Source organism: Drosophila kikkawai, chromosome X (assembly GCF_030179895.1).
Source record: "Drosophila kikkawai strain 14028-0561.14 chromosome X, DkikHiC1v2, whole genome shotgun sequence".
In the NCBI taxonomy this organism is placed as follows: Eukaryota; Metazoa; Arthropoda; class Insecta; order Diptera; family Drosophilidae; genus Drosophila; species Drosophila kikkawai.
Window position 1 is genome coordinate 22578595 of NC_091733.1, and position 27971 is coordinate 22606565.

The 27971-nt window shown below is 39.7% G+C and overlaps 1 protein-coding gene across 2 annotated transcripts; it reads left to right on the forward strand.

The window, feature by feature from the left end:
• Positions 1–2084: 2084 nt before the first annotated feature.
• Positions 2085–27829, forward strand: Grip (Glutamate receptor interacting protein). Of its 2 annotated transcripts, none has more exons than XM_041775011.2 (10): positions 2085–2543; positions 20112–20231; positions 22567–22779; positions 22835–23028; positions 23105–23421; positions 23491–23654; positions 25210–26428; positions 26509–26711; positions 26773–27305; positions 27377–27829. In XM_041775011.2, the coding sequence occupies exons 1-10, from the start codon at positions 2351–2353 to the stop codon at positions 27476–27478; spliced, it is 3258 nt and encodes a 1085-aa protein (XP_041630945.1). In that variant the 5' UTR covers positions 2085–2350; the 3' UTR covers positions 27479–27829. The 2 variants fall into 2 exon arrangements, with proteins under 2 accessions (XP_041630945.1, XP_041630946.1); XM_041775012.2 differs by having other exon boundaries at positions 22838–23028.
• The last annotated feature ends 142 nt before the right edge of the window (positions 27830–27971 follow it).

Genomic DNA, 27971 nt, shown 5'->3' on the forward strand with positions numbered 1-27971 from the left:
TAAGCTTTAATTTCATAAATACTCTTAGAAATTTAGTAAATGCATAAAAAATAAAATTGTAATGTGTCTTAAATGTGTTATCAGTGTAAGCTAAAGAGATTTTTGTAATGGGAATATTTTTTGTTCATAAGTTTTCCGAATTATAGAAAAAAAATATTAATCTATCACTATGCCAAGTTGTTCTTGGTTGTCCCATTTCAGAACAGTGCCTGAAGGTATGCCACAAAATGGTAACCTCTTGTCGTAATGCTCTCAACAGACATTTTGCCCTGTATTTTCTATAGTTTTCCCCCAATTCTGCCTTTTCTCTTTCTCTGTCTCTGCCAGAGTGACACCTTGGGGCTGGGAATTACATTTTTGTATGGGGGGTAGTGAGGTGTGTGTAGACTATATTGAGTCTAAAAATAAAGGCAGACAACAAACTTGGAGAGTGCCTTCGACGATTCCGTCGAATCAATCAGCTTCGATCATTAGTCGAGGTCATTAAAGACATTAAGCCTCCCTCTTTTCACCGAAAATGAGGAAGACAGCATTTAACACGGAAGAGGGAATCGCGTATAAATAAAATCTATATATACATATGTACATATATGTATATCTTTATAGAGGGACTCATTGCCTGGAGGGATTTGATGTAAATCCGTAGCTTTAACCCAAAAGGTGGCCGCACATTTGTACTTTGTGTTTAAGAGAAATCAAAAGGACCCGTAAATTGTGCAATGGAATAAAATTTCTATATAATTTAATTCGTGTCAATGCCCTCGAGTCAAATAATGGCTGCATCTGCTCTGAATAACCGGCAGAATATTTACTTTTCCGAAAACTGGATGGATGGATCGCAATATTTCGGCCGCATATTGAAAGAAATGTAAACAAAGGCAGCTTTTGGTTAAAAATAACAGCACTGCGAATATTTAATTTTGTATAATTACTTATGCAGAGCTATTATTTATTGAAATTTTGTGAAGATTTTAAAGCAAATATTTTTAAATATACCTAACTTTATTAAAAGTTAAAATGGCTCAAGACCATTTGGAAAAGAAAAACATAAAAAATTAATTCATTTAGGAACTGTTGCATGCTGCAACTTTAACTTCTGCTGCTAACAGCTGTTGTCTGGTCATTAGCAGATGTTCCGCTTGCGTGCTGCCGTCCGTCCATCCGTTTGTCCTGTTTCCGTTGACCATCTCGAGCAGCCGCCGTCGCTTTTCGTGACTAATTAGCAAATTTCGCGACACCCGTCGCGCATACGAGCATTTGGCGCTCTTTGGCGTTTTTGACATTTGGGGTCAGAGGCCAAACCCAGAATCTAACCTACGGTTACCGTTAGCCAGCAGCTGATTGCCATGCCTGCAGCTCATCAGCAGGCTCATAATCATAACGGTGATGAGTGGCGGCCACTGATTTGAGTGAAGCACTCCTCCCCCCCGCCCAATGGGCCGCACTCATGCGAGCCGCACTCACTTGCGCTCTCTCTTTCATTCTCTCTCTGTGTTGCTTCCAGTCGCCAAACTCCCCAGAAAGTGCTCCACTTACGCCCCACTCTCTCTGCACTCGAGTGTGTGAGTCAGCGGCAGCGAACCACGCATCATGGGCAAAGAGAGCCATGTACAGTGGGTAGCAATTCGTCTGTCTGCTTAAAATAAGTGCATTCACAACATTCACTTTATCTGATTATGCTAAAATTTATAAAAACTAAAATTTAAGAGTCTTGAATGCAGACGAGGCAAAATGTTTCTAGCAACATATTGCGCAACATCCAAATGAAAACAAATGTTCCTTAAAACTTGTGCAACGTTTCATCTATGAATCGTCACTGATGACAGCCTAGAAATTAATTTCATCGGTAATTTTATATGAAAATTCCTTCATTGATATTTCATTTGAATTTACTGGTGAATTACTTTTAAGTTACTGATGAATGCAGGCTTCTGTTCTTGTGCGGCCCACTGTGCGGCGCCCAAAAATTCTTGGAGAGCAGAGTGTGCGCTGTGGCACAGTGGCCTCTAAAGAGAGCGAGAGAGTGAACTGGCAGCAAGATCGCTCATTGTGCAATTTCGGGCCGTGTTCTGCGGACGCAGTTCAGTCGCATCGCAGTCGCCGCCGACGTCGCAGTAGCTGAATTCCGATTGGAAGTGAACTTAAAATTCGAAGCGGGCAATTTTTGTTTATTTTTATTTGGTTCGTTTTTCTATGTTTTTTGTGTTTTATTTTTTTGTGAAAATGTCACCGGCTAAGCAACAATTTGCCATGAATGAGCGTTGAGAAAATTAAAACCAAAAGAGAACCTTTTGGATACAAAAAAAAAAAAAAAAGGGGGGGAGATAAAGGAGATTGAAAAACACTCAAAATGAAATTGTGGAAATCAAAGAAGCCCATTTCGGGCTGTGTGCCTGGAAAATCAGCGGCCCTCAAGCAGGACCAACAACAACAACAGCAACAGGACTCCCTCAACAACGGATCCTTCAATGGACAGCATCACCATTCACAGCAGCATCCGCAGTCGGACAGTAGCGGCATCGCCTTGGCGCCCATGTTATCCGGTAAGAGCTTTTCCGCTTTTTCGTCCCGCCCCTCTCCCCACTTTCCCAGCAATCGCCCCCATCTTAGAGGCGCCCAACATGTGCGCTCCCATTTTCCGCTTTTCCACTTTTTCGCCTTCCAACCGCCACCCCCTCCCCCGCTCAGGGTTATCGCATTTCCGCCCAAGGTGCTTGCGTACGGCCCTCAAGTGCTCGAATTTAGATATAGAACTGTATACAAATATCCGACGGTGTATATCTTTGTATAAGCGGATATCAGCTGGCAAGCACTGGGAGGAAATCTTGAAAAGAAATTTAATTTACTTTGAAATATTTAAATGTTAATTTAACTCAATTTTTATAATATTTACTAAGCATAGAGGGATAAAAGTTATATTAAACTCTAGAGTTATTAAAGATTTTAAAATGTGGAAAGTGTATTTCAAATATTAGTCCATTTAATCCATTAAAAATAAATCATTTTTAAACATAACTGTTCAAAATCCGAACTATTTGTTGGAAACTGCTGGAAATTGTTGAAATTGTATTTTTATTTCTGCCTTTTACTCGATTTTAATCAAATATATATTTTACGTCCTGGGAAATGAAAATCAGTTTGTGTGTGACTCCTTACCTTTGTTATTTCTCTCAGTGTAGTAGCCAAGACAATGTTTGACATTTTCAATTGAATGTAATTGCTCGCGTTTCGTTTTCATTTTCATTTTCATTTTCCAACCGTACTCGAATTCCCTGCAATTTGTCGTCAATTTCCCCCTCAGTTTCGGTTCTGGCAGCCGCTCCTCCTACTGCTGTGACCTGACCCTTGATTTCCCCCCAGCGAACGGTTCAATGAGATCAGCGGGCAATGTGATGGATTACCCGGGCAACGAATGCGATTGCCAAATCAGAGAAGTTCAACAGTTCCCCGGTTGGGATCTGTGCCACCGATATATCATGCCTAATTGGAGCTGATCGGATAAGCAGATGATCAGATGCATTTGCCATCAATTGAGACGTAATTGAATGGATTGCACAATCTCAAAATGGAGGCTCCTGATTCTGCAGAGCATTTACAGAATTTTCCCAAAATAAATTCTGAGCTCTGGTCGACCTTTAACCTATCCGAAAGCAGAGATCTAGATAGGCACCTTAATGGTCATAAAAGGTTGTCGTCTCTCTCTCTCTCACTTTGAGTTTTGGTTCCGCGAATCCAAAAGATACTGGCGCGGATTAATGATCTAAAAATGCCGCCAGGACAGGCGGCTGGGATTAATGTCAGCTAAGAGGGAAGAGTGGAAAAAAGTGGGGGTAAAATGATGGCCCAACTCCAATTGCAACTTGAACTTTTTAGTGAATGGAGGAGAACCGAACCGTCGGTGGAGATACAAAAGTATCTGCATCTGTTCGTGTGCACGGGCTTAAATTGCATTTGATGAATTTATGGCATGGCAGGCGTAATTAAGCATTTAATTAAATATTTCTGATGCGCCGCATTGTTGTTGCCATTGCCATTGCCCCTGCTCCCGCCCCTCCGCCGTTTGTTGCTTAATTTTCTTGCGCGGAATGCCGCAGATTGTATCTGCTAGATAAGGCCAACTGCCTGGCCAGAATGTTGCTGCTGGCTGCTGCCCGATGCCACACAATCGCCCATTGATGCCACAGAACAGCTGCCTTCAAGATATTAGTATCTTTTTTAATTCAAAATGTGAAAATTTCTATAGAAAATGTGTTTTCTGAATGTTAGTTACCTTATTTCCCATTTGAGTTGAAATTGAGAACAATTACAAGTATCTGATATCTTCCACTATTGCCTTGATCACTGCAGTATGAATACACGGGCTCCGAATATATAGATTCATCTGCAATTGTGGGCAAACAGAGGCGTGCACTCATACTACATATAAAAAGGGGGGATTGGTTCCGGGGGATGACCAGATGTCACTTGTTTACACAGCAATGACAGCGACAACAACAACAACAACAACTGAGGCGATTGATTTGACTCGACTTTTCGTAAAGCAAACATAGCCTGAGAACGGCGAAAGGTGTTCAATGTCAATGCCCGGATCCAACTCTAAATTCAAATCAGAGACCCAACAGATGACAACTCCCCCGAAAAAAAAAAAAACAGAAAAGAGAAAGAAACCCTCATTTCGGCGTCCCCCTTCCCTAGACGCACATTAAATGCCCATAAAATCAACGACAAAACATATGAAATCGTAAAAAAAGAGTTGAATGGAATGGGAAAATGTAATGGATCAACACAGATACCATTGTAGGCGATGACAGGCAATGGGAATGAGATGTATATTTTAGGGAAATCAATTGATGGTATTAGGAATTATGATTTATATATTATTATTATTATTCCTATAATTGTATAGAAATTTAGAAAAACAAGTTTACCTATTAAGAAAATTATTTAAAAACGTTTTCAAAAAATATAAACTTTTAGAATAACTCATTTATTCTGGTTCCAAACAAATGTTGACATCCTTGTCTATATCGTTTGTAATCTTTTCACCCGATTTAACAAATTGCCATTAACCGATACAACTTACAAGAAACATATACATATGTATATTGATGAAACTTAAAAATGCTATTAAGCTCAATATGGATTTTTCCTTTCGAGCGATTGAAAGAGTGCAGAAAATCCCGAAAAGATCACGTCTCTGTTTGACATGGAAAATGTGGCAAAACTTATGGGACAATTAAATTTATGGAATTTTTATGATCATCATGATATGTCGCAGCAGCAACAGAATCTAGGGTAACCGATATACTATAAATGCAAAGTGGATAATGTTCCTTAAACACCATCATGTGTGTGCTTCTGCTTTTAGTTCTTTTTTAGATTTTATGGATTCCTTTGGGTTGCATACACTTTTTACGAGTTGCATTGGGGCCATGATTGATTGAACATCGAACAAATGTTTGAGAGCCCACTGAAACACTGAAACACCAAATGGAAATGGAAAATATGGGTCGCTGGGGGCGAGCCATGGGTACTATCTATTTGTGTATTGCCTTTGTTGTGCACTTTTCAGGCCAGAATGAATTTGTTCGAGTCTTGTTTCCCGACTTTTTTTTTATGGCCAGTAAATTGAAGTGTTTGGAATTTACAACTGATTTGGAAAGCAATTCTGATTTAGCCATTTATGGGGGGAGAAGGGGAAGTGATGAGAGGGCGTGTCTCCTTGTTTTATGATCGGTGCTAAAATTAGAATGGGAAATACTTTTTTTTAGAAGAGAAATGTGTAGAAAAACTAACAATCAATGCTTTCCATATTTAAATCAATAATTTTTTGACTTTGTTATGGTTTTTATCAACTGAAAGACTCTATTACAATATGATCTTTGAATAATATATCTAAAATTACTGAAATTATTCCTAGTGTAGACTTCGTCTTCTGCATAGCTGCAATTCCTTTATTGCTCTGGCGACACTTCATTGTTGTTGATGGGTTTATTTCGTTCCCTGGAGACAGACCATTTTCCCAACTTCCCCACATCCCCGAGGGAATATACATACATACATATATGTATATGCATATATGCAGCATGCAGGAACAATAAAAGTCATGAGTAGGTTCGCTCATCCAGGGATTTTCATAATTCCCGGCCTCTTTTTCCCCTTGGCACTCCATGGAATTGGGTGATGTGTGATTTGGGGCTTGGGTATTGGAGTATTGGAGTATTGGAGTATTGGAGTATTGAGGGGGGGAGTTTAAGATAAATCGGAGAAGGGGTTAACTCTTCCAGACGGTAAGACGTCTTATGGCTAAAAGGGGTAAGAATTCAATGAATTCTTTCTTTTCCTACACCAAAAACATATAGTATTTGTTTACGTATAAGAATCTTTTATAAAATCGAGAATATTATGAGCACTTTTTTTCTTTTGTTCTTTTTTAATAAATATTATAGCTATATAATAATAATATTTTTTAAAAAATTATTTACCTATTAAATAAAATGATGTTACTTCATTATATTTTTCCCTCAGTGTATTTCTCCTCAAGAGACCGAGAGACTCTGCCTAAGAAGCGAGAAATCGCCGAGATGCCACTGTCGCGGCATTTCCCCTGTTCTCGACCTACCCCCCCCCCACATTCCCTTCCCCTATTTGTTTTTGGGCAATCGAAGATTTTTGCCCCTCACTTTTCACTTTCCCCTGTGTTTCCTTTTCGTGCCATGTGCGTAAGAGTTTTCCTCGGGTGTGCGTGTGTGCCTGTGTGTGTTTATTTTTCGCCACATTGCGGCCATCGAGTGTAAACAAAGCAACAGCCAAGGGACAGTGCCAGGGGCGGGAGTGGGGGTGTTGTCAAAAGGGGGGCCTCCGAATAAAGAGAGCGTCGCGAAGAACTCAACAATTTGACGCAATTAAAACGAAATGAGCACTGAGCGAGTGGGATGGCCACGGCGGCGACTGCGACAACAGTTGGTGTTGCTTGCCACAGTGGCGTTTCAAGGGGGTTTGTTGGGGTATGCAGTCCCTAAAAGAGTTTTTTTTTGAAGACTTAATATAATTTGAAATGTAAATGAAAATTCCCTAATTCAGAAATCATTAAAAATTTACATATCGCAGAGTAGATTAAAATAGGTTGCACAAAAACAAGGTCATATGTTTTTAGTTTTTAATTTTCCCTTAATTTCTACATATACATTTTAAGTTTTTTAAAGTTTAATTTATGAAACTTTAACACTGAGACTTTGCTTTTGAAGGTAAACAGGAATGTACATATATACTTTATAGGCAAACTTCTGATTAAAATAAAAATAAAGGAAAAGGGTTTAACCCTAGACGGTCATGCTTCGTCGATTCGACGACGCAAAATCACAAAAGTTCGAAAAATGAAAAAAAGGTCGTTTTTTATTCTTAGTTTTTAAGTATATTCTTAATATAAGAATTAATTATTATTTCTAATTTTGAACAGTTAAAATGATGAATTAAACGATGTTAAATTTTTTTTTACAATATTTGTTTGTTTTTTAACAATTATACTTATTTTAAAATTGGCGTCGTCGATTCGACGAAGCATAACCTTAACGTAGGAAAAATAAGCATGACCGTCTAGGGTTAAAAACCAAAACCCCAAAGGTTCCCCTTAGCAACACCCCCTGACCAACCCGCCTCTGGATTTAAAGTGTTTTGTTTTCGTCTGCGAAAGAGAGAGAGATAGAGAGTGAGAGAGAGAGAGAGAGAGACGCGTAGACAAAGTAGAGGTGGAGAAGGTGGCAAACGGCAGCCCTGCCTTTGTTTTTGGGGCGTGATAAATCCTTTGGGGACCATATTCGTATCATAAAGCTGCCAAATCAAACGGAAGCGACAAATGCAACGGGATCGGAGTGGGGAATAACCATGTAAACAAAGCGCAGCAGGCAAATGACATTCGCGCCCGTTATTCACCACCGTCCACGTCCACCCGCTCTCTCTCCACTCCGCACAGTGGGCCACATGGGGCAAATAACAATCGAATCAGGAGGAGGCGCAAGGAGGTGGCAGCAACTGCTTTGATAACGCAAATAAAGTTGCCGACAATAGATGGAAAACGTGGGTTCAGTGCACTTCCCTTGAACTCGGAACAACGTATGTGGTGATGGTAGGGGTTAGAATATTCAAATATTTAAGCTGGGAAACAATCTACTTATAATTTCTATTATATAATTAAAACTGCGAGTATCTTAAAGATACAACGTAGGCTTTAATACATTTTAATGTGAACGTTAGCCCTAGCATAGACTTTACAAAAACAAATCCTATTAAAAAAATACCCAATTTAATTTAATATATATAAATATCTTTTAATATCACTTTTGGTAAATATCGAGAAATTATAGAATTCGGTGAAACTCTTTAAAGTACATATAATAAAAATTTATTAAGCTTGACAGGAACTTGCAACTACCATATGATGGAATGTAAAAATGTAAGTTATTTATATTTTATATTTATTTTAGCTAATGTATTTTCCTTTTGAAGTTCTTGGACTTTTGCTTAGTTTTCACAATTATTCCTTTTCTGCTTCTCTAGAATTTCAGACCAATTTTATGGTCACTTTTTCGTTGTGTGCCACCCATGGTTATTGTTTTTGTTGTTGTTCTTGGGCCTCTTCTACAATATTTGCTTGTTGTTGCTGTTGTTGAGACAGTGGCATGTTGCAAACATTTTGCTGCCATTTATTTTTGTTTAATTTTCCTATTGCCGCCGCGAAATCTGCCACAACGACGTCACTCAGCAGTAAACATAAACAGAGACAGACAGAAGGGTGTTGTGAGAGGGCGAGGGGGTGGGGAAAGGAAAATAGAAGAAAAGCGAAGATGGAAAATAGATAGTTTAGACAGCTATTTACTTCTGAAATTTGTAATTTATATGAATTTATTAAGTAAGCTATTGAATTTGAAATTTATAAAAAAAAGGATGTTGATTTCTAAAATAAATTTTAAAAATAAATTCCGATTAAAAAAATTATTTTTTAAGGCTCTCAAAATAAAGATAATTATACATAATTGAAATTTTAAAATCCACACGTTTCACATACACCCCTATTTCGCTCATTTTCCACAGCCTCCAGATATATTTATTCAAGAGAGAAAATTTCAAGAGAGATGGGGGAAGTAGGGAGAATGTCACAATTTCAGAGGCTGTGTAAAAATAGCAACAAAACAAATAATAAAAACAACAACATCATGCTTGGAGTACACGTTGGATTTTTTTCTTTTTATTGTACTTTTTACTTTTTGGATTTTGGATTAATTTGTAAAGTCTGCCGTTTGGCTGACAACTTCGTGTGCCTCCCCCGGTTTTCCGCTGCTGTTTTTCACTGCTATTTTCCTCATAATTATTTTTTTTAGACTGAATAGCAATCTCTTTTTTCGCATTTTCCATAAGGAAAATAATATAGAGAACTGCGATTTTTTGCGTCCCATTGTCACTTGCATTTAATAATTATGAATGCAAATATTTCTGTAGATGAATAAGGAAAATATTTATACGAATATAATATTTCATATATTAAAAAAGAATCTTAAACTGGTAATTATTATTAGAAAAAACCTTTCCCAAACCTCCCCATTTTCCTGAAATAAAATATTCTACGGTTTATAATGACATATCAATAAAATTTCGAAAATTTCTTATTTATAAATATATAAATTTTAAAAGAAAAAAAAATGTTAATCTACCATTAGATCTTTTACCAATTACAATTTTCTAATAAAAGAACATCCCCTTTTTCAGCTAGATAATAACATAAATTAATGATATATTAAATTTCATAACTATATTTAAGAGTCTTCCTCACAAATTGGGTTTTATGATGACGTTTCCATTGGGTTTTTCCGAGCTCTTTAGTGGCAAAGAGTTATATCTCTCTTTTTTTTTGTTGCTTTAATGATAACATAATCCAATGATCAACCAAATTTCCCAACGATCGAATTAGGTTTAAGTGATGATAATGAAGCTATCCCTTCCCTATACACTTCATGGGAAATTCACTTTCCTTTTTTCATTTTCAATAAGGAATTTAATTAAGCTGGCGTTCAGTGGCGGGAAATTCGATTCCAGTGATCTGTCACAGTCTCATTATGGAGCACAGCCTCCAGCATCCAGCAGCACTCTGAGCATAGCATTCAAGTATTTGTGTCTATATCTTTTCACTCTGGGACCCTTTAATTGAGTTTCGGGCATGATGAGTTGTAAAATTTGTATGCAACCTCCCCGAAACAAATTTAATGATGGCCCTTGACAATCTGTGTGTGAAGTGCTTACAAGTCCGGGTCTAGAGTTATCTGGAGCCAGCAACGCCTTCAGTTTTGTCAACGCTGAAACGGTGAAGATACAAGATACCGATACCCAATATATACATACATATATCCCAACTGCAGTGTTATCATCAGTTTGCGTGCGGGGGCCGGGGATCGGTTACGGGTAATTAACATTTCGGGGCATAAATCTGAACCCTCTTATCCGATATGCCCCAATATGTATTCCAATAATTCTCGGGATCCTTTTTGGGGTACTATGTACCATATATAGTGCATCATATTGCAGATGGCCAGCGTGGAGAGCTGCTGAAAATTGTCAAATGTTTTCTGGATGTGCAAATGAAATGTTCCGTACAAAGTTATGACTCTGTTATGCACTTGAAAAAATAACAGAAACTTGAAATGTACTTAAAAATATATTAAAAAATTAGGTTAATAAAAGGTCTTAATTATTAAAAATACTTTATTATTAATTGCTTAAATCGGTAATTTATTTCTATATATTTTTCTTTTGGTGTATTTTCTTCACTTTCTGCTACAGCTTACTGTTCCGCCCCTTTAAAAAGTCATAAAAAAAAATACCAAAATGGTCGTAAATCAATTTTGAGGCAGAGTTCCACGACTGCAACGCGACTTAGTGGCGGCTCTTCGCCTCCTCAACTCAACTCCAGTCCAGTTTGCTGCTTCACGTCACCTCCTGCACTCCTCTCCACCCTTTCAGAATTGAAATAATTTTGCAATTTTCACCAAAAGGGTGTTTTTTTTTTGCATTGAGAAAGAGAGACACCGACAGGCGGTGGAGGAGGAGCAGGGAGTCAGCTACATTTGTTGCGATGTGAGATGTGCGGGCAACCATGAACCGAGGGGAACGAAATGGAAGGGTATCGTCCTTCCAGGGCTACTGTTTATGGATCAGGGTTTTCGGAGGATAATGCTGATTAATATTGTTATAAATTTATGAAATAGCTATGTATTACAACACTTTAATGTTGTGATAAATTATGTAGAAATCTTTGGAGTTATGAAAAAATGTTAGACAATTTTCTATATGTTTTAAAACAAAGAATACGGTAGGTTGGATTTTGACTTAGGACTTCCTTACATATTTTAACAACGTTTTTTTTTTTCATAAATTTCATTGCAATTACATCAAATTACATCACTGCATCCCTGGCTGTCTGATTTGCTTGGGCTATTTTGTTTCGCTTGTTTTTCGCACTCATCAAATGAATGTCAACGTTTTGCTAAATACTCGAGGATCTCAATGAAGTTCCCCTTGTGGCTCCCGGGCTTTTCCCTTTTAATTTTTTTGTTTTCTGTTATTTATTATTTTTTTTTTTTTGCATACACGCAAGGGTCGCCCTTTTTTTCCTGCGGTGAGTTCGGTTCATTTAGGTTGAGTTCGTTGTGGCTGTTGCACTTTGGTGGCAACAGGGCCGGGCCTCTGCCCCCTTCCTTAAGAACAGTCCTCGCATTTCGCATTTGTTGCGGCTTTATCAGATGTTGACATTTTTGCGGAACCACACTCGAGTTCATTTGCAATAATTGGTTTTTCTTGTCTTCTTGACAAAAAAAAAAAAGAAAGAAAAAAGAGAGACAAAGGGGTCTGGAGGGACTAAGAGCCTTGTGCTAAATAGATTCCATCGAGAAATTCCTGGCATACTGGTATTTTCACGCCCAGAGAGCTGTGTATCCATTAATAAATAAGTCAAGGCATTTTTTACAAAACTAAAAACAAAAACAGAATAGAAAAGCTACTGAAAAGGGAAGGCAGCACCTTAAGGAGATGTTTTTAATAGTTTTTATTTAAAGAAAACTATATAAAGAAAAATTATATATAAATAAATATTATAATAAATATTTAAAAATTTAAATTTAACAAGAAAGGAAACTATTTTAGCTTATTTACTTAAAAACATAGCTAGATCGTCTCTGCTTGCGATGAAAACCGAGCCTAAGAGAAGAGTAATACTATATAGTAACGCCTTAACCTGGAAGGGAGTTCCCCCATAAAGTACTATCTAGGCAATAATGTAACATGTTTGATGGCAGTGAAGGGGCCAAGTCTGCTTTTGGTGGGTTAATGGACGTAAAACGCCACCGCTACAGCAACTGCGCAGTTTTTGTGTTGCTCTCCCCCCTTAACCCATTAACCCTGTCATGTTGCAACCACAACACTTTGTGGCAATTCCCTAACAGTCCCTACTTTTAGTAATTAAAAAACTAAAAGCTGGAGAAAAGTGGCAAACAATAACAAAGCCTCAAGTTGCCAATAGAGATTGCCCTGTCAATCCATCAATATCCACTGAAGCAGTCAGTCAGTCAGTCAGTCAATCAGTCAATTAGTCGACTGATTGGCCCACATCCACATCAAATGGATCTTCTTCCCAGCACCTGTCAAAGAAATAAATACAAGAACAGCTCAATCAAAGGGAACACCGATCGTATATAAACTAAAGATATAGAAAGAAGAGCTGGAAAATGATTTATTTTAAGAATATAGAGAGGTTTACAAGGGGTCTTTTAAGTTCAAAAATATTTGTAATAATTAACTTCTTAAAGTACGATTTGATCTAAACCCTAATGATCTGAAATTCTTTGAGAAGATTGATAAATTCCAAACAGCAAGCAGTTCCGACCTCCAACAGATCGCCTTGGGGCAGATTTCCCTGGAAACGAATGTCTATTTAGCAAGTTAATGTGGCAAATCGTTGAGGAATTCAAGGCGGCAAATGAACCATTCCAGCAGAGACAACATTATCTCGATTCTATAGAAGACAACCCTAGAATCGCTGGAAGGAAAGATCAACAAAGCTGGGAAAACTGACGTTGACGACCCCCAGCAATGTGTGTTGGAAAATGGAAAAGAAGAAGCTGTCTTTGTGTCTGTCAATCTTGTGCAATTTCTGCAATTCTTTTTGAATCCGGATCTCCGGCAATCTGGGGATCATCGTCTGGGGTGGCCTCCAAGTGTCTATTTTGCTCTTAGATCTGTCCAATTGCCAGGATGACTTCAGGAAGTATGTAGTATACATTCGCCACTATAAATGGAGTCTGGTCTGCCGGGCAAATCTTTTGCGGATGAGCGCGATTTCCGCTAGAGACGGAATTGCCAACTGTCGCCGATAAATTTTACCGCACACACACACACACACATACATATAAGTTTTCCACACTTTTTCCGCGAGTGGTGGCCATAAAAACCGAAAGGCGAAACCGTTGTCAAAAATAGCCTTAACTGCTCTACAAGTAATGTGCGGAGAAGAACTCCAAGATCTCGCACAGAAATCCATTTCATCTTCTCCAGAACGGAACTGCAAATGGCACTGTGAATTAGCCGGGAACTGCCAGCGATGCCATTATAGACGATGTCCTCCGCAAGTTAATTGGGGTCTAGTACTTTAGGGTACTTTCTCTGCGTCGGATTTTTCCCGGAAACATTCAGATTTAGTGCTCATTATTTACAATTCAATTATCAAGCAGAGCTTGTGGTGGCTTTTTGCATTTTTAATTTAATTTTTAACAGTTTTGGGGGTTTTATAAACATTTTCTTAATTTTTGTAAGAGTTTTTATTCAAATAAAATTAAGATGTTTTTAATTAGTAAAAAGTTCGACTTGGTCACTAATATTCATTTTATTCCTTATTATTTATTAATGAATATAGTTATTTATTCAAATGAAACCTCACCTCTTAAAATAATGCGTGATGCTGCGGCATCTTGGGGTTTTCTTATATATTTTTCTATTATTAATAATTAACTAATTAAATAAATATATATTATATACTATACAAATACTAAATAAAATTAAATATATATTAAATTATATATTTCACTAATAAAATTATTCAAATAAAACTATTCTAATATTTAAAACAGATTGAAGCCAAAGAAACTTTCTCCATCACTTGTTAACATTGAAAAAGGAGTTCGAGTTAGTGTTATCCCTTCGTAAATCATATATATCCAAGTCATGTATATATACATACATATATAGAGAAAGATATAGCTGGCAGTGCTTGTCCGTCCGTATATATAGTATTTCATAAATCCATACGCACTCCATCACATTAGTTGGCTATTTTATGGGTTCTTTTCGATTTCATTTAGCGTTTGGCTCATTTCAACTTGTTTTCCCACCACCACCACACCCTTGCTTTCCCTTTCCGCTTTTCCTCGCAGCATTTCCCGCTGCTTTTCTTGCTGCTTTTCCCTATTTCTCCTAAGATCTCGACCACTTCCAGGGCGTCGCATGTTTTTCCCGCTTTTCTTTAAAATTCTGATTACATTTATTTATGAAACTGCGTGTACATATGTACATATCATTTCCGCTTGCTCCAATGAATTATGTCAAAGCAAGAAAGGAAGCTAACTTCGGCTCGCCGAAGTTTGTATACCCTTGCAGATTGGTTTTCATATTTATATCATAAATTATAATGCCGAAAACAGACACTAAACAGAGTTTCATAACATTTTACCTATACTTATTATGTTTACAGTTTGAAAGTTACAGTTATACATTCCCAGCTTTACATTTTCTCTACATCTACGGATCGCTTCTATGGCAGCTATATGATATAGTTGTCCGATTTTCATAATATTGTTACCAAAATTCTGAAATGAGCTCATGACTTAAAGTAAATGAAAATACGTTGAAAAACAACGAAGTTATAATTTTGTCTATTACTTTCCCTATCGTTCCTATGGCAGCTATAAGATATAGTCGTCCGATTTTCATAAAATTTATACCAAAATTCTGATAAAATACCAGAAGCTCATGTCTCAAATTAGATTTAAAATTTTTTTCTAATATTTTAACTTATTTTTTTGGATTTTTAAAATTTTTTTAGAATTAAAAAAAAATTTTTTAAATATTTTAACTGCCAAATTTGAATTTGAATTTAACTGTCAAATTTGAATTTAACGACGATCAGTTTCAGTGTGCCCAGGTGCAGTTGTAAAATAACACCTAAATTTGGATTCAAAAGGTTTGAGTCTCCGCTTACTACCGCCGGCTCCGAAATGGTTTGAAACTTGGACTTTTTATAACAGTTTATACCAGTTTTCAGTTGCTTGCTGCTGATTTCTGTTCGCCTGTTACCCCAATTTGGGAAACGGGCAATTTGCATGGAAATGTTCGGAAATTTGGATTGGCTGCTGTAGGGATGTTGTTGTAAAAAGGTTGTTGTTGCCATAAGCTGTTGTTGTCGGCAACAAATAGGTATAAATGCATAAAATGAAATATAACAGTTTATACCAATTATTATTTTTGCCCAAATGTTTTTATAACAGTTTATACCAGTTTTCAGTTGCTTGCTGCTGGTTTCTGTTCGCCTGTTACCCCAGTTTGGAAAGCGGCCAAATTGAATGAAAAAATTTGCTCACTTGCATCAGTGATGCTCATCTCCATCAGTGATGCTCACTTGCATCAGTGATGCTCACTTCCATCAGTGATGCTCACTTCCATCAGTGATGCTCACTTCCATCAGTGATGCTCACTTCCATCAGTGATGCTCACTTCCATCAGTGATGCTCACTTCCATCAGTGATGCTCACTTCCATCAGTGATGCTCACTTTCATCAGTGATGCTCACTTCCATCAGTGATGCTCACTTCCATCAGTGATGCTCACTTCCATCAGTGATGCTCACTTCCATCAGTGATGCTCACTTCCATCAGTGATGCTCACTTCCATCAGTGATGCTCACTTCCATCAGTGATGCTCACTTCCATCAGTGATGCTCATCTGCATCAGTGATGCTCATCTAGCTATATTGCAATATTGGGAGGCTATAAAATCGGGCTTAATGGCAGTGATGCTCATCTGGCTATATTGCAATATTGGGAGGCTATAAAATCAGACTTTGCATCAGTGATGCTCATGTAGCTATTTTGCAATATTGGGAGGCAATATATCAGGCGTAATAGCAGTGATGCCCATCTAGCTATATTTCTTTATTGGGACAAAATAGATAGATGAGCATCACTGATGCAAAGTCAGATTCAGTGTGCCCAGGTGCATTTAAGCAACATTTTAGCCAAAAAATGTACAATATGGTCATATCTGGTTTGAGTCTTCGCTTACTCCAAGATCAATGGTTCGAAACTTGGACTTTTTATAACAGTTTATACCAGTTTTCAGTTGCTTGCTGCTGGTTTCTGTTCGCCTGTTATCCCAATTTGGGAAACGGGCAATTTGCATGGAAAATTTCAGAAATTTGTATGGACTGCTGCAGGGATGTTGTTGTAAAGGGGTTGTTGTTGCCATCAAGCTGTTGTTGTCGGCAACAAATAGGTATAAATGCATAAAATGAAATATAACAGTTTATACCAATTATTATATTTGCCCAAAAGTTTTTATAACAGTTTATACCAGTTTTCAGTTGCTTGCTGCTGGTTTCTGTTCGCCTGTTACCCCAGTCTGGAAAGCGGCCAAATTGAATGAAAAATTTTGCTCACTTGCATCTGTGATGCTCATTAGCATTATTAAAAAATTAAAGCATACTTTTGGGGTTTTCTATTAAAAACGTGGCATCTTTTAGGCGGAAGTTCAGATTACAGTTTGATAAGCACTGGTCCAAGTGAGATTCAACTTTTACAGTTTGACAAGCACTTTTCGGATAATATAAAATGGCCATATCTAAAAAATGGTGCAAAAATGTTGAAAAACAGCTAAGTTATAATTTTTTTTCTAAAAATTTATCGAACATTTGTATGGGAGCTATATGATATAGTCGTCCGATCCGGCCCGTTCCGACATATATAGCAGTGAGAGTATATAGAAGACCCTATACAAAGTTTCATTCAGATAGCTTTAAAACTGAGGGACTAGTTTGCGTAGAAACAGACAGACGGACAGACGGACAGATGGACAGACGGACAGACGGACATGGCTAGATCGACTGGGCTGTTGATGCTGATCAACAATATATATACTTTATAGGGTCGGAAAGGTCTCCTTCACTGCGTTGCAAACTTCTGACTGAAATTATAATACCCTGCAAGGGTATAAAAAGAAAGAAAAGAAAACTAAAAAAAAAATATTAAAAAAAAGCAAGAGGAAAAACTAATAGCGCCTTCGCCGGTGGAAATCAAACCGAAAATGAAAAGTCCACATGTAAAAATAGCAAATGAAAAGCGCATCAAAAAAATAGAAAAAAAAAATAGAGAAATGTTAAGACTTCAAAGCGAATGCGAATCAAAGTGGAGACGTTGAAAGAGAGAGAGATAGAGGGAGGGAGGGGAAAAGGTACAATTTAAACAAAAACAAAAACAAAACAGAAAAATTACTAAAAAGGAAAAAAACTTTCTCAGGAAAGTGTTTTATATTTTTTTATGTTTTTTCTTACAAAAACATAATATTCAAATTTATTTTTTGTTTTGATAAATATTATTTTACATATTATAAAAGTTGTATTAATAAGGTAATATAAATTCTACCACATAAAAACAAAGTTTACATTTAGTAGAAAATAAGATGCTCAGCTAAACGTTTTTTAAAAATTTATTTCTTAATTCTTTCGTATTTTTACACTTTAAATTTAATATTAAAAAATATTTGGAGCTGGGAAATAAATATATAACTTGCTTTTAATTTGTATTATTGAAAAATGGCTACCTAAAACTTGGTAAATAAATATATTAATATATATTAATTTTAATTTCAATCTTATTTAGCTTATTTAGTTGTAGACTAAAAATCATTATTATTATTTTTTAAGTTTAAGCTTAGATATATCTTATTTAATTTTTGAGTGAGAAAAACTTTCCTCAGTGTAGCCAAAGGTGCAACAACTGCCCCAAATTGGCACACCTTTCGTAGGCTAAGAAGAAGCAAAGCCGAAGTCGCAACCGAAGAAAACAAATTAAATGAAAATAAATTATAGCGAATCAGCTCTCTACATATGCACACATACATATATGCTTATATATATATATATATGTATAAATGTATATACAATTTTATATAGTATGTGTGTGTGTGTGTTTTGTTGGACAAATGAAGCGAAACGCTACGTTTTTTTAGCAGCTCTGCTGCCCCTGCTGCTGCTTCTACCCCTGGTCCCTGGCCCTGGTTAGTTTTTCCATTTTCCTTGGGGGCTTTTGGCTTTTGCCTAATTATTGTTGCTGCTTTTCATAGTCGGGCGGGCGCATTAAGAAAAACTTTATGCGCCATTGAAGCGTTCGAAAATAAAAGTCGCGTCCGCTTGCGTCAAACGCTGCTGACTTTTGCCACGTGTGTTTGCCTCCTCGAGTGTGTGTGTGTTCTACTAGTTTTCTTTTTTTTTTTTTTTTTTGCTGTATTTTTTTGTTGTATTCTTCTCTATATATGTTTCTTTTATTTTTCCGAAGGAAATTCACTCGTTACGCACACACGGCGTAATTGTAGCAGATCGCGTATACGCCGCATGGTCCCCAAAACAAAACACGAAATAAGAACAAAAAGTATTGCGACACACACACAGCACACAAAGCACACAAAAAGTGAATGAAGATGGCTAAAGGGGGCAAAAGGGGGTGTAATGGGGAGGCTGGGTGCCACCTCAACATTGTAAGCTGTCCAGAGAATAATTGTTTTTTTGCCACCAGTCTTTTGTTATTATTTTTACTTTTGTTATGACAAATAATAGGAAAATAATCGATTTTTCTTATTATCTATTCATTTATTATTGTTTACTTAATTGTTTGAATTCATTTATTTGGAAATAAGAAACCTAAAAATAAAGATAGGTGAAAACTATAGGAAATTAATATATTTTGCTAGACACTCTACACTCTACTGTTTATTTAAAAACAAAACAAAAAATAAAAAATATAGTTTACAAATATCTAACTAATATTTTTTAATTTCAACTGTGATTTAAAGCCTTTTAGTTAATATTGTAGTTATTAGAGTTAATTTATAATATTTACAAAAAAATATATTTAAAATCAAAATTGTTTCCAAAAAGACTCGCTGATAAACTATTATTTAACTGGTAATTACATTTATAACAATATTTCTCTATATTTAAGAAAAACTAAGAAGGGAATTTAGAAAGTTTTTATGAAATTAAGGCAAAGCTCGATAAAATTGAAAGCTTCTCAAGTTGATAAAGTCACTTAAATCGCATTGCCAAATTGGCCATTTCACATCGGAATTTAGTGCTGCCTTTTATCAGGCTATAGGCTATAGCTATAGCCATCCGATTTTGATTTCAATTTTTAATTCGATTTCCCAATTTTCCTCCTCATCTCCAGAGATCTCTGCAATGGAAGCTGCCACTTCTACGGCGGTGTTTCTCGTGTATTGTTGGTTTCTATTTGTTTTTCGTGCCACATGTTGTTGTGTCGGGGGCATCGTACAAGATTAATTGAGTTCATATATATACATATATATGTATATATAAATACTGGGCTGTCTGTTTTTGTGGTTTTTATAATTCACCGAGTGAGATTCATTCGCTTGTGGAATTTTAATTGAAGCTTTTTTGGCGACGCCGAAGGTCGCGATTTGTGTTTTGGGGGATTCTCCGAATTGAATTGGATACGCCTGTGGATTATAGCATAGTAGTGTCTTCTTTGATGTCTGCATTTCCCACACATTTTCCCTAGAAATTACACAATTACAACAAGATATTCAGCACTTGGTCAGTGGAGGAGTAAAGAAGTTTCTTGTATTCCCTGACACCTTTGAAGTGGGATCTGAGCACATAGTAAAAAAAATAAGGAACAAAGATTAAAGAAATCGAGAAAATAGGGAAACATTTTCCTAAATCTTTAAATTTTAAATTAAATTTCTTTAATTTTCTTTTTTTAACAATCTTCACTTTCTTTTCGCAGTTGACCGCGCCATGAGTCCGGCGCAATCGGAGGACTCTGGACTGGCCCCGGAAAGGGGCACCACCTATGCCACCATTACCCTGCCACGGAATGCCCTGCATTTAGCCATCACATTTGCAGGTGAGAGAGCGAGAGGGGTATTAGATATTTCCCTCCACTAATGCCTCTCGAGTGGAGGGAAAAAACAAAAGGGGTTGTGGGTAAGCCGATATCTTTATGCTGGTCCAGGGCAAGGAAAAGATTTGACGAGCTCTTTGGCTGCCCTGGCAGCTGTCACTATGAATCAGTAGCAATCGGTATATACATACATACATATATATGTATGAATCAGATTCGGGGGAAATTATTTTAGATACAAATTGGGCTAACCCCGCTGCGGATCAATCAGAAAACTCAATTGATGGCGATATTTATGCGGGTTGCTCATAATAATATTGATTGATCCATTACTGGATTATTTGCTTTAATTGTCAAGGTGAAATGGTAATTAATTAGTCCTTGAAAATATATATTTTAAGAGTTTAAGTAAGTCAGTTATAAAATCTTTATTGTTTTTTTTTATCCATAAAAAAAGAGAATTTTTAAACAATTTTTGTACTATTTTTAAGAAAAGGAAGTGCTGGAAAAATTCCCAGCGGTTTTAAATCCCTTTAAAGTAGTCTCTAAAAGTATGCTACACAAATGTATATTGAATTTGGTGCTTTAAAATGTTGTATTGCATACTTTTAGACATATTTGAAAGGGTTTTGTAAACTCCTAGTTATTTCTTAAGCACCCTGAAATAGAGAAAACTAGTCTTTCTTCTCTCAAAAAGAGAAATCATAGCTTATAAAGCCCATTTTAAGTCCAATCTATTCCACATTTATGGAATATATTTTTTGGGGTTTATAGCCAGTCGTCTATATCAACCGAAAGTACTTATTTCTTGGGCTACGCATTGATTTATGTCGATGGGGTCGGGTCTATGATGGGTGGCTGGCTGCCCTCTCAGATGGCTCTAGCATTTCTTTGAGGGTGGTTTCCATGCAAAAGAATATATATATATATATATATGTACATATGTATGGCCAAAGCTATACACCGCCGATCGCTAGACAATGTGGGCCGGTCTCCGGAATCATTCGATTTGAATGCGGAACGCGTCTCTGTCGCCGTCGATAATGCTCGTCGTGGCTTCCCGGCAAACGTCTCCGTCTCTGATTCCGTCTGTATTTTGTAGTCTCCGTCTGCTGTTGTCGCTGCCAAAATAAATCATCGTTCCAATCTAGAGAGAAGCCCACCCCCAGAAGGCGGGACGGGGACCGATGCCAGACATAATAATGAGTATGTACCACGTAGGCGCTACACACAAGAGGTCAAGTTTTTAGTTACCAAACTCCAAGAAGCTTGAATATTTCAAGGAATCAAATGATTTTATTATTGACCAAGATACAAAAGGTCTAAGATACAAATATAGTTTAGAATAAAGTATATATTTCTACCTTTTGTTCCTTTTTTTCTAATTTATTTATAACCTTAAACCAGAGGTATTCTTAGCCCAGACTCGCGGTCCTCTGCTTGAAAGCTTCTTTCTATATGCCTAGCTTTTTCTTTTTATTTCTTTTTAATTATTAATAATTAATTACTTGTTATTATTTATTCAAGATTTGCCTACTTCCCTATTCCCTTGACCCCTGCTGTCTGGTGTGACGGATTTCGTCTGAATCAGAATATAAAGTCCAACCATTCGCATCTTGATTTGGATTTGGTACTCTTGACTAATCTGCCGGGCGATGTGGCTTTTGGCAATTTATGTGGTGTGAAGTCCAGGCGAAGGGTCACTGTTTCCAGCGGGGGAGGGGTTAACGTTAACCCTTAACCCTAACCCTCCAAGGGTTCTCCTTCTCTCGACTGACGTAATTCCCTACCCCATCAGCATCATTTGCACTTTCCAGGGAAGGAGGGAAAAAGTGTCTTGCTATGTGTTGTCATAAAGCGTCGCGACGTGTCGGTTTTCCCCCATAATTTTCCTACTATTTTCTTAGCTTTTCTTATGGGACAACTTTTTTTTGGCGGCTAGTTTTTCTGTTTTTTTTTTTTTTTTTTTTTTGGCAATTCGCCAGTTGCGCTCTCAATGCGGCTGGCCCCAAACTACTGTCCGTCGCCGCTTTTTTTTTACCCGATTTCTTTATTTACGCGCTGTTGTTTTCCTCTTACCCCCTTGACTTTCTGCAATTTTCTATGATTTCCCCCCCAGTTTTCCACCCGATTTCCCCTTGATTTCCCTCAGATTTTACTGCGTTGGCTGACGAGTCGCTGACAGAGTAGCTGGCAAAGGAAATCCAAATGAAAAAAGGGGGGCAAACACTATGTAGTACCATCCAGGAGGAGATTTAATTAATTCCGAGAGATTGGAAAAGGAAGAAAAGCATATATAATAGATACCTATGTATATCTGTATTTGTACTCCTCTTAGAACGCAACGACCTATCGTATCCGCCGGTGGTGGGTGCTTTGAGTCCCGTGGGCCATGCGGCGGACTTCCTGGCGCCCGGCGATCGCCTCCATCAGATCGATGGCATCTCCACAATTGGCCTGAGCAACCAGAAGGTAATGAATATGCTTTGCTCTGGAGGATCAGAGTCAGGTCCCGCCATTGTGGAGATTGAATACTCGCTGCCCGAATACAGTAAGTGATATATTTCATGCCCAAGCTATACTCCTCCATCATGGGCCCTCTTTAGCAGTTTCCCAGAACAGCCTGTGCGTGACCTCGAAGCTGGCACAGATCACAGTGGAGCGGGAGAGCGGCTGCTTGGGTCTAACGCTGCGCGGTGGGGCCGACTACCCGCTGATTGTCACCCATGTTCGGCCCCATGGACCCGTCTACAAGACCGGACGCATCAAGCCCGGCGACCGGCTGCTGCGCGTCGATAATGTGAGTGACACCTTGACACCTCCATTTCCGCTTCCGCTTCCGTTTGCTGAAAAACCATCTCTCTCTGCCCTTTTAGGTCTCGCTGATAGGCAAGACCTTGGCGGAGGCCCAGCAGATCATCAAGTGCGGCGGCCATGTCTCCGGCTACACCAACCTGACCATCGAGTACGATGTCTCTGTGGTGCAGAGCGTCGAGTTCTCGATGGGACCGCTGCTCATCGAGATCGAGCGTCCGATGAACGACAAATTGGGTTTGGTTCTTTGCAACTATACGCCCGCAGTGGCCGCCTCTGGATCTGGATCGAGCACACCCCCCAGCAGCGCCCAGGAGAAGATTGAGGAGTCGGCAGGGGTCTTTATAGCCAGCATCCTGCCAGCCAGCATTGCGGATCGGTGAGGATTAGCAACTACCAAAGTTGTGTGAAATAAAGAAATCCATTCTCACGGCTAACCCCTTTGCAGTTGTGGTGCCTTATCCGTTGGCGATCAGGTGCTCTCCATCGACGACACCATGATCGAGCACAACGCCTTCAGTCCCGACGAGGTGATGACCATATTGGACACCGGCACAGGTCGCGGCTACACACAGATGCAGATCATGCCCGCTCACGCGCTGGCCCGCCGCGGTGAGTCTTCGCTTATGTCTATGTCTACTGTAGTGCCCCAGATCCTCGCCAGCTGCTGCTGCTGCTGCTGCAGCTCCATTTGAATTATTTTTTGTTTTTTGTTTTTTTTTTTTTTTTTTGGCTATCTAACGGTGGCAATCTGTGCCCCACAAGGCCAACACACAGCCAGGCTCCCGAGCGGCGTGTCGAAGGTCTGGCGTGGGCGTCACGGCTAATGAACAGTCGCGTCCGCACAGAAGCCGCCTCTATAACAGCACGTCCACGTCCACATCCACAACCAAGACGGCGACTGAAACAATAGAGACGCCAAGCCATATATAGTAAAGTGCGAGGTGGGATTTGGCAGTCACAGAAACAGAAACAGAAACAGAAACAGAAACAGAGGCACTCTTAAAATGCACTTTAAATGTTAAATTAAATGTTAATTTCATTTGCAAACATTAATTACTGAGCGTATTATAGCTAAGATCATATACTACATATGGTATTTAGGCATATAAAGTATAGTGTGAGATGCAATCTAGCAGTTAGGGTGACAGTGACACATACATTTAACAGGCAGTTTTACAGGCAGTTTAACCTTTACCTAAACCCATCTACAATAGTTTAAACTCGAACTAGTTATAGCTAAGCTATATGTCAATGTTATTCATTAATAACAATCAAATCTTGGCTTTTTACAATATCAATTTTAGGAGAAATGCAAAGGTTTAACATTAGCAAGCACGTTAACGTGCTGTTTAGAAAACATAAAGATTTAATAAAACAGAAAAAAGTTACTTTTCAATTACACAACAAACAAGTTAAAATGATTTTATCGGCAATCATTATCTTAAAATATTAATTGTTAAAATATTAATTGTTAACAAACACTCTTAACCGCAAGTTAACTGTTATTTTTAAGAGTTTCTCAGTCGAATTTCTGCAATTTCTACAATATTTCTTTTAGTTTTATGTTCTGTGTTGTCCCATTTTCTTCTCTATCCACCCTCGCTGCAGCCAATCAATTGTTTTTCCCAGTTCCTCCCTCCATTTGTTAAGCAAACACGCAGCGAGGCGCACATTCCAAAGACGGAAAGCACCGAAAGAGCCGAAAAAAGCATAGCAAGATCATTCTCCCCTCCTGACAATCAATCGAAGCCAAATCCGGATCCAAGTACGAGCCAAATAAAATATAGAACCAAGTGGGGAGGGAGGAGGAGGGGGAGAGGACTGAGGTGATGCCATAAATTGTTGACTCGGCAGAGGATACGCAGCTGGGATCAGCTAAGCTGCGGCTCAGTTGCCATGGAAGTGGATGTGGACAGGCTGGAAGAGGTCTTAAAAGCGTCCATTAAATGGAGGAAGGGAGATGTGATTGAAGAGGTTGGGGGGCAGAAGCCACTCCATCAATTTGTGGAGGAGCAGCAGGAGTTCTAGAAGAAGTTCTTCGATTTTAAGGAGCTAAACTGCCTTACTTTGAATATTTTACTTTACTAAATTTATATTTTTTGTTTTTTGTTATTTCTTAAATAAATACTTATATATTTATATTTATTTATATATCTTGGCACAGGTCACACGGCCCTGGGCAGTCCCAAGTACAGCTTTAGCACCCTGGAGTCCCGCAAATCGACGGCGGGTCGCCAGCGTCAGCGTTTCGCCCGGAAGAGCTCCCTGCCTTTGGAGGGGCCCTTGTCTTCAGCCGCTTCTGTACCAGCTGGAGGAACCAGCAACATGGGTCTGGGCCTTTGCCGGGCGGAAAGCTTTCCCGTGCTCCTCGACTGCAGCCACGGGGCGGGAATTATCCTGGCAGATGCCCTAGGAAACGGCACAGGAGCCGGAACAGCAGCTGGTTCTGGAGCTGCAGCTGGAGCAGTGACCATAGCCAAGATCCTGGCCGACTCGGTGGCCGATCGCAGCGGCTGCATTCAGGCTGGCGATCGCATCGTGGCCATCAATAAGATGTACAGCCTAGATGCGGCGGCCATGCGGCAACTGCTGGAGGGCGGCAACGCCAACCGAAGTGGAGGGGGAGGCGGCGGGGGAGTTGCCGCACCCGCCAACTGGCTGGAGCTGGAGATCGAGTTCGATATGCCGGACGCCGTGGTGCCCTCCAGCGGTGTGTTCAGCGTGAAGCTCCTGCGCGCCGGCAAGTGTGGCCTCGGCCTCAGTGTCAGCGGCTCCAGTCACGGCGGCCTGGTCATTGCGGACGTAAAGATGGGCAGTCCGGCCCATCGTAGCGGTTCCCTGCGCTCCGGCGACATCCTGCTGGCCGTGGATCAGCACCCAGTTCAGCACTTTAACGTGGACGCCCTTCTCAAGGAGGAGGCACGCGGACCGCACAGCAGCAATTCAGACTTTACCACGCTGACCATCAAGCGGGTGGTCCTTCCCGATTTCCTGCCCATGTCCAGTCCCATCTATAGCAACTGTCCCCCCGTGGGCCTGGGACTGGGATTGGCATCTTCTGGCGGGGATCATGACCTCTACAGCAGCGCCTATGTGACTTCGTCTGGGAAATATGCCGACTGTGTCTCCCTTAAGTCGCGGACGCCGCAGCCGGACTACTTTCGGGTGCCCAGCATGGACGATGCCAGCCTGCAGTCTGTCCAGCTAAGACATGGACCGGGAGCGGGTTCAGGGTCGGGTCAGGGTCAGAGCAATGGCTGGCCAAGCAACAGCCGGTCCTTTGTGTCCCCGCCGAACACGCAGAGCCTCACCACCGAGCTGCCCGAGGAGGAGGATGAGCAGGAGCAGCTGTATCCCGGCTACGAGCTCAATCGCTATGCCAGGTGAGTGGTCAGAGAGAGAGAGAGAGAGTTACCAGATCCTCTAAAGTTATCCTTATCCTTATCCTGATCCTGATCCTCAGCGTGGACTGCACTGCCCTGCCGCCGCCCATGGAGAGCAAGGTCTACGGTTCGGCAGCCAGTTCGAGCAGCAAGAGCAGCGGGAGCAGCCTTCACCAAATCATCTTTACGGTCCGCCTGGAGCCCAAGGGGGGCCTGCTGGGCATCACCCTGGCCGGCAGCGAGGACATCACCAAGCCCATCACCATCAGTGGTCTGGTTGAAGGTGAAAGCTCTATTCCTCCTTGCCTAAAAAGTAATTCCACCAAGATCTCTCTTCTCCATAGGAGGCATTGCCCACAAGAATGGCCAGATCCATGTGGGTGACCAGCTGTTGGCCATTGACGAGCACTCGGTGCAGGGCATGCCGCTATCCCATGCCACCAGCCTGCTGCAGAATCTTGGTGAGCTGGTTGACCTGAAGATCCTGCGCAGCCATGACCTTGCCAATGGCAGCAGCAGCGGTGGCGGCGGCGGCGGCGGCGGCGGCGGAGACAGTCATCTTCTACCCCAAACCCAGGCCATTTATGCCAAGGTCCAGAGGCGTCCGCGCAGTCCCTCGGCCAACACGGAGGCCAGCAAGGAGTCCAACAACAATAACAGCAATGCCAACGGAAGTGGGAACACAAATGGAAATGCCAATGGCAATGGCAAGCCTCGAATCTTCCATGTGACCCTGTACAAGGACAAGGTGTACGACGACTATGGCTTCTCGGTGTCGGATGGCCTGTACGAAAGGGGTGTCTTTATCAACAGGATCCGGAGCGGTGGTCCTGCGGATATGTGCGGTCTGCTGAAGCCCTTCGATCGGATCATGCAGGTGGGTTGTCATAGCTTTTTGCATGTTTCCTTATAATCTACGATCTCCTCCTCCTCCTCCTCCTCTGCCAGGTAAATGAGATGAAGACGCAGGACTTTGACTGCTGCCTGACTGTTCCGCTGATTGCTGCCGCCGGGGACAAGATCGAGATGATTATGCAGCGCTCTGAGTAATCCCAGGAGGCGCTGCTTTATGTTAAACTAGTTGTACGCTGAGCTTAATCCTAAGTGCCATTTTTAGCCCATAATAATTCCTGTGCCCGGTATCTGTATCAAGATATTACGATATTTCGATAGCGCGATATTTCCGATTTCCCTAAAAAAAAATATCACTAAGATCAGAGCTTAGAGAGCTGGCCAGGATCAAAGTTATCAATACAGTTCATCGATTATTTCGATAACAATATCGATTTTAAATTCATCACCGTCCTGGCCAGCTCTAGCGAATATCGAAATGCCGAAGTACAGTCTGCCGTAACCAAATAATGTCCTCTTTATACTAGATCTGCCATAATTCTACTTTAATTCTATGCTAAATTTGTTTTCTAGCAAATAAATAATAATACTGAAAGTTTGTTCAAAACTAAAACAAAATCCCTTTGCTTTCTATGGATTTTTCAGGATGAGGATTATAATCAATATAAAAGAGAATATATATAAAAGCGAA